General features: G+C 35.7%; 1 protein-coding gene across 2 annotated transcripts in view; it reads left to right on the top strand.

The window, feature by feature from the left end:
- LOC127064232 (homeobox protein 9) overlaps positions 1-8,195 on the top strand; it is a 67,224-nt gene that overhangs the window by 29,287 nt on the left and 29,742 nt on the right. For both annotated transcript variants that reach the window (XM_050994998.1, XM_050994997.1), the window contains exon 2: positions 1-82. This exon is cut by the window's left edge and continues 1,465 nt beyond it. In XM_050994998.1, the coding sequence (XP_050850955.1) occupies positions 1-82 (82 nt within the window). The remainder of the gene's footprint in view (positions 83-8,195) is intronic.

Here is an 8,195-nt window from a genome sequence, read left to right as displayed (position 1 = left end):
GGCTTGCATAGGGCGAGTTTGCTCGCTAATTTAGCTGCACATCCGTTACAAGCGCATCCGCATCTTAAGGATAGGCTAGCAGGTGAGAGGAAAAAAAAACTTTTGTTTTTTATTTAGATTAGATTAGATCTAGATCAGATCAGTTCAGTTCAGTTCAGTTGATTTTATTTAAGTTTAATTATGTTAATTCAATGTCAGAAGGATCGTTGCCCATATATATATATATATATATATATATATATATATATATATATATATATATATATGTAGGTTTTAATGCAAAGAAATAAATGTTTAGGATAAAGACGCACGAATGTCTTAACCCATTATATTAAAATGTATTAGATACTTTTACGATTCCCAACCGAAGGGAGCAGCCTAAAGCAAAGAAAACAAAGAACATTATCATATAGTATAGTTACATACAAGGTTAATAATATCTACGTTACTCTTAAATTATGCTTTTCAATTCCTGTAATCGGGCTATTATGCTCTCGTTAACGTGAGTCACACTACGATGCACGTAGCGAAACGTTAAGTACAACGTTTGCTTATCGTTTAGAAAGAGAGAGAGAGAGAAAGAGAGAGAGAGAGAGAGAAAGAGAGAGAAAGAGGGAGAAATAGAGAATAATGAAGTTCTTAATGGACGTGACGCGCTTGTATGTGCTCTGGCAGCCTTCTATAAAGCTGTTACATATATCTTTTTCGTTTTTGTTCTTTCCTTTTTTTTCCCTACCCCCTCTACTCCTCGCCCTCTCTCTCTCTCTTTCTATTTCTCTCTCGAGAGGGAAAAACACAGGATATTAATGTCAAAGCAAGAACATTAGCAACGATAGAGTACCGTAGGTAAACCTTATACGCTACGTGACAATTCGTAACACCTGCTTTTCGTAATAACGTCAGTTCCACTTGCGTCATCTTATTACACGTAAAGTCACGATTCTTTAATTAATTCGATTATGGGAAGAGTTGAAAGAGAGAAAAAAAGGAGGAGGAGAAGAAGGAGGAAAAAAGAGAGAGAGAGAGAAAGAAAGAAAGAAAGAAAGAAAGAAAGAAAGAGAAAAGGTACAAGAAAGAGGAAAAAAAAGAGGTCGTTTGAATATTAAACAGGGAGGGGAGGAGAGAAGGGAGCAGGGAGGGGGGACGATAATCAGCCAATTTCGATGATCGTGTCGAATAAACTCTCTTCGTTGCATTTACATATACAACATCTGGACGAACATATAAAGTCGATAAAAATTAAAACGAATTGATTCTCTCTCTTTCTGTCTCTCTCTGCAGTCGTTATACAAGTCCAATGTTAATCCATATACTTAGTCTGCAAAACACACGTAACAATATATATATATATATATATATATATATATATATATATATATTTCAGCTTTAGCAAATTTTAAACTGATGCGAATATTAAATCGACAGAAGCTTTATCGCAAAAAGGCATTTGCTCGGTTGGTCTTTATGCAACATTAATGCCGTAATTATTACCGTAAATTGGAATATGAAATCATACACGTAGGTATCTATAAACGTTAATACTGATATAACTGATTGGGTGTGGATAATATGAGAGAGATAGAGAGAGAAAGAAAAAAGAAAGAGAGGGCGTATAATTCGTGTAATTACTAAAATTGTCAAGGGTGAGGTAGGATGAGATGGGATGAGGGGATGGGTCAGGGTATTATTCATTTCGAGGTGATATCCTTCTGGGATTGGAGCAACGACCGAACATCATCATAACTCCTGTGTCACGATCAAGTGACGAAATATAAGAGAAAGAGAGACGAGGAGGAAGCGAAAGAGAAGCAAGAGGAGGATGAGGAGGGGAGGGTTGGAATAGAGTTCTGGGATTCTCGTGCCGCTGATCGGTGATATCAATTTCTCTAATTGAACTCGTATATCTATAGCTTGTTATCTCTTTCGCTCTCTTTCGGTCTCTCTATCCGTATCTCTGTCTTTCTTTGCTACGCGTATCTAGTTGGGCGTAGGTGTCTCGTAAGAGAAGGATCAACGTATAGTAGGTACGTTGCCATGGTCGGAGAAGAGCAAGAGCCCAGCTCGTAAGCTATCCATATATAGGAGATATCAATTATGAGTCGCTTCGAAATTATTCATTCGGAGCCGTCGTTACGATTCGCGACGGGCGACGAGTTGAAATCCGTTGAAAACTCGCACATTCGGTATTACGGTGCCTGTAATATTTTAATAGCGCGAAGACAGCTCCGAGTCATCTCTCACGTTTTATGTACATATATATATATATATATATATATATATATATATATATATATATATATGTTCTACGTCTACGTCTATGCGATGTAATGTATCTACGTATATACGTATGTATGTATATATGATACATAGATTGTACGTAGTACATATAGACACGTGTGTGTCTCTCGTACATACAAAGATATAGTTAGGTAATTATATTAAGAAAGGACGTTATACATATCTATATATAACTAATTGTATATAAGTACCTACTGTGTCTCGAAGGTACTTACTTACTTACTTACTTGCTCACATTCGACAGGATTTCTTTCTCTGTTCGTCTCTCCGTTGAAAAGAAATCGAAAAAGAGATCCGTCGGAGATTTATGTTTTACGAGGACGAGCAATATTAATATCATTTTTAAAGTCTACCCAGTATTTTAAACCAGTTCTCTCTCTCTCTTTCTCTCTCTCTCTCTCTCTCTCTTCCTTTCCCTAATAAGAAGTAGGATTTATGGTTGGAAAGGCAGAGAAATAAAAAAAAAAAAATACAAAAGAAGAAAAAAAGATTGAAAAATTAATATCGATACTGTTATTATATTAACATATTAATATAATAATGTCTTTCGTTGTTCGTGTTTGGTGATGAGGGGGAGAAGGGAGAGGGTTTAATGTCGGGTACACACACGATCGTTATTTGCGTTGAACCCCGGGTACGGTCATTATAAGAGACTCGTTTCGAAATTTCGTGCTTTTAACCTGAAAATGACGATAACTCGATGTTATATATTTGAATAGGTACATGGAGAAGGGTGGGGGAGTAGGGGGTAAACTGAAATCTTACGGAAACGAGAGGAGAGAAGGAAAAAGGAAAAAAATTATAGAAAAAGACAAAGTGAAAAAGAAAGTAGACCAAGTAGAAGAAGGGAAGGTAGAAGAAGTAGAAGAAGAAGAAGAAGAAGAAGGCGGCAAGAGGGTTATAAGATATCGAGCTCGTCCTACTTCTAAGTACGTTAATAATAATTCGTACTTGTTTCGTTGCGCCTGAGGGGACGATGACGAGAGAGAGAGAAAGAGAGAAAAACGTTAATTTGCTCGAATCGCAAAAAAAGGAGAGTAACGAAAGCATCGGCGCGTAAGGGATTATTACGCGGCTTGGATCATTCCGCGTGCTCGCGAACGAGAAAGAGAAAGAGAAAGATAAAGAGAAAGAGAAAGAGAATATAGGAAGGCGAACGTTGAAATACAGGTACGTGCAAAATACATAATTAGTGTCTACCACTCCTGAAGCTGAATTCTCGATGCTGACTTTTTCGTGCAGGTAATGAAACCCGCCATTACTTGGGTGGCGTGAGTAAAATGTATTTGTGCGTACGAACAACATTGCTCTTCCTTGATTATTCCGTTCAAAGTATGTTTATTGCTGTTGTAAGAGAAAGACAGAAGGACAGATAGAGATAGAAATATATATATATATATATATATATATATATATATATATATATAAATGGAGAGAGAGAGAGAGAGAAAGAAGTAGAAGGATATAGCAAGTTCAACACGCTACTACAGTAGTAGGAGTGAAACGAAACAAAAGTGGTAATCGTTAAGGTCTACTATTGTGCGACGGACGAAACTTCATATTGCCAATTAGCTCCCTCTTTCCTATCCATCCCACCCCACCTTCGTTCTACCCCACCTCCCTCACGTTAATTTCGTTGCTCATTAAATTCATTTTATTTTTTTACGTCAATATATGCCAATTATCGTCGAGATATTATACATAACGATAAAGTTATTGATTCGTTCGAGGTCACGGAAATTTTCGTCGATTATCTCCCTCTCCCTCTCTCTCTCTCTCTCTCTTTCTTTTTTTTCTTCTTTTTCTTTCTTTTTTTCTTTCTCTTGACAGAGAGAAAGGGAGAATAAGCTCTTGACGAAATCATCCTGAGGAATAAATTTTTGCGTGAACGTGTTACCACGACATGATTACGAGAACGGGAACGAAAAGGAGAAGGACAGAAAATTGTTTTCTTAACTTAAATTTACTTGTTACCACATTTTATACCTATTCGATAATAATGTATCGTGAAATAGGATGCCTACGCCACTGAAGTCCTTCCACCTTTAAATGCAGCCTCGGCCGATTCTACGAAGACTCTTAAACTCGCGTCAATGCATTCGTTTTCGTGCGAGGGAGAAAAAAGAGAGAGAGAGAGAGAATAAGAAAGAGAAAGAAAAAAAGAAAGAGTGAGAGAATAAGAGAGAGAGAGAGAGAGAAAGCGTCCATCTCCGTACCAACAATCACTATTAAATACTTAACCTTTGCCATAAAGCAGATAAGAGGAAACGCATTGCGTTACATACATAAATACATATGTATATATATATATATATACATATACGTATGCATATTTTTCTTTTATTTTTCTTTTCATTCTTTTTCTTCTTCTCCATAAACATTTATATTATCCATCTGCATCGATACACATTTTATGTCGGTCGGAACGTATTTTATTGGTGATTATCACTGCGTATTGATACAACATGCGTATAATTGATTCCAATGACAAACCGATGCAAATGGTGAGTTAGTAGGATATTCGACCGTGACTTTTTTCTTTTTAATGTTCAGACTTTTGTTTTTTCCTGTTCGAGGTCGGTTGTATAGTTGTTCAAAGGTCGATCTAAAGACAACGTGTTAGGTAATTGTCGAAGATACGTTTTATACGCCATTGGGTCTATTCGCCAAAACCAGATAGGGTCTTTCGATCGTTGGTCGAACCTTTGAAAGACCATGTTTTAAGGCACGTCAGGTGTGACTGTTTCTGCTTGTGCCCATAGTTGGCCGAACTCGTGGATGCTCATAAAAGACGCAACAATTTGGTGTTCTCGAAGTAGGGAAGAAGGAAAGCCGAAAGCGCTCTCTCTCTCTCTCTCTCTCTCTCTCTCTCTCTCTCTCTCTCTTTCCCGAATAACGCATTTGCAACGTAGCCAACGAAATTGGAAACAAATTCGAGAGGTAGTGATCATTGGAATCGTTATCCTTAAGCAGCCGAAGTCGTAAGCCCTCGGCAAGTTTTTCAAGAAGAAATTATTTCGGATTCCTTCGAAATCTTATGTATGAACGTTATTATCTCGTTAAAATGTTTCAACGAACGAATAATATACCTATATATATATATATATGTATATATATATATATATATATATATATATATATATATAAAATGCGACGTGAGAAACTTCAGTTGGACTTATTAAAAGGACATAAAATTGTGAGGATGGAGTGAAAAGAGATAAAAATAAAAAATAAAAAAACGAAGAAGAAGAGGAAGAAGAAGTAAAGAAAAAGATAAAAGAATGAAAAAAGAAATTAAAAAAAATTAAAAAAAGAATATATTGTCCTGATTTGAAATTGAAAGTTTGACTTTTATAAAATTTCGATTGGCTTATTGAATTCCTCCATAAATTATAGGTGACAAAAAAACAGGTTTCCCAAAGTCGAACAAGCAATTTCGTAACGGATCACGTTACACGTGTATTTCGTCACGTTTTGATCGAAATCAATAGGATCGATCGATCGATCCACCGTCGGTGAAAATTGAGTTTATAGGGTAGCGTACGATAACGAGTCCCCGGATGTCACTTGGATATCATTATTCGAAATGATGAAACGTTTAGCAGACGATACTTGCTCGCACCCTTCGCATTATAACCACTTTCCACTCGACGATAACATTAAAACGACTAATCGATTAACTCCGCGGCCATCTACGTACGAGTTGCTCTCTTTAGAAAGATACGATCGTGGTGGAACGATAATCGTCACGCTCTTTGATCACCGACCGACCGAGTTTGAATTCCCGTTAAACAAAGACAGGAACTTGACAAAAGGAGGAAATTGAAACGAACGTGTTCTCTCTCTCCTTTTCTGTATTTCTCTTTTTATTATTTTTTTTGTTTTTCTTTTTATTTCACTTCATTGAAACGCAAGAGAATTTTTCCATTCGTTGCAACAAAAATTTTCTTGCGTCAAAGACATTACTTCGGATCAATATTTTTAACGACATATACCCGATCAATTAAGTATCAAAATGATAACATAGTTTAGATCGAACGAACCCTATTATATCTGTACTCTCATAACAAATTTTTCTATTTGTTGCAACCAAAATTTTCTTGCGTCAAAGACGTTACTTCGGATCAATAGTTTCGATAACATAATATTTAATCAATTAGATATCAAAATGATAACATAGTTAAGATCGAACGAACTCTATTATACCTGTACTCTCGTATCAAACTCGTCATGAAAAAACTGGATAAAAGAGAAATAGTAGATTGATAAAGAAAAGCTAAAGATGATATACGGGAGATCGTAATTGCTTGTTATCGTGAAATATCGAACAGAAGAGTTGAAAGTGTAATTACTTTTTTTTATTAAGGTAGACGAGGAATAAAATAGTAAAACATCGCTGGTATTACGAAGGTGGTAGGGTTTGTTGATGTTTGTAATAGTCGATGATGGCGATGATGGTGATGTTGATGATGATGAAGAAATAGAATACGAAGAGGACGTAGAAGAAGAAATAGAAGAAGAAATAGAAGAAGTAGAAGAAGTAGAAGAAGAAGAAGAAGAAGTCAGAGTATATCGGTGAGCGTCGTAGAACGCCTCGGGCCAAAGATAACCGGGTACCGGGAACAGAGAAAAAAGGCATCGCGTGACCGAAACCTGAAAACCAGAATCCGTTGGTTTCGTTGGAGCCTCTCGTAGGTCCGTACCTCCGGATGAAAGGCACACACACATGTACACATACATTTTCTTTCTCACTTTTTCTTTCTTTTCTTTCTCTTTCTCTCCTATTCGCTATTCTCCTATTTCATTTGGTAAAAGATAGATAGATAGATAGATAGATAGATAGATAGATAGGTGGATAGATAGATAGATCTGTTTTCGTGACGCCTCTCTAAGCTTCCGTCTTTTCTCATGCTAGTCTACCGGTAGTCTTTGTCAGGAGGTCGCAGCTACCGAATTAGATATTTCGAAAGGATTACCGAGTGTTCTTTTTTTCTTTTTTTTTTCTTCTTCTTTTCTTTTTTCGGCCCTCACGAAGACATTTTTTTCCTTTCCTCATTATCGATCACCGAGATTTCGGTCTATACGTAATTAGGTAAGTTCGTTGAAAGTTATTACTAAAAATGATTCGACGAAATATTTCGAAGGATATGTATATATATATATATATATATATATATATATATATATGTATACATATATGTTCGATATTAGGTATCGTAAATCATGATAAATTTCGAAGAAATTTCTTAACGTTCGTTCTCATAGATATTTATATAATAATTCAATATCATTATATTTTTTTATAACGTTGAAAGACGATAATTATTAGGTGTTACTTTAACAGATGAACGTTCAATGATCGTACGATTAAAAATCACCATGCACGTGTTTCTGATTTTTATACTGAAAGACACGTATCATAGATAGATAGATAAATAGATAGATAGATAGATAGATAGATAGATAGATACGTAAATATTATATCGTAGTATATCTAGTCAGGTACTCACTTACTTTACGATGATCGAGAACTCGAGTTTCTCCGAGCTCGTTTAAACGAACATAAGTACACATAGGAGATACTTGAGCAACATCGATTACGAACATTTCATTACGGCGAAGACAAGGTTCAATTAACATTTTCTTATGGATAACGATCTTCTCTTCGAGTAAAAAACGTTTTAAAAGAACGGTCACGATACTTGCTACCGGGTTTTTGTGTTTCTTTCTTTTTCTTTTTTCTTTCTTTTTTTTTTTTTAAAGATCGAGGGACCGACGGACGAATGATAAAATGTACGAACGGATCGATGATATCGCGAGTGTAAAGTTTTTCTTTTACTTTTTCTGTTAACTTTTTTTTCTCTTCTTTTATTACAAGACTATAACCTTAGAAGCAT

This window comes from Vespula vulgaris, chromosome 5 (genome assembly GCF_905475345.1).
Source record: "Vespula vulgaris chromosome 5, iyVesVulg1.1, whole genome shotgun sequence".
Taxonomy (NCBI): Eukaryota; Metazoa; Arthropoda; class Insecta; order Hymenoptera; family Vespidae; genus Vespula; species Vespula vulgaris.
Note: the sequence above shows the minus strand (reverse complement) of the source record. Positions and strands in the feature narration are given on the sequence as shown.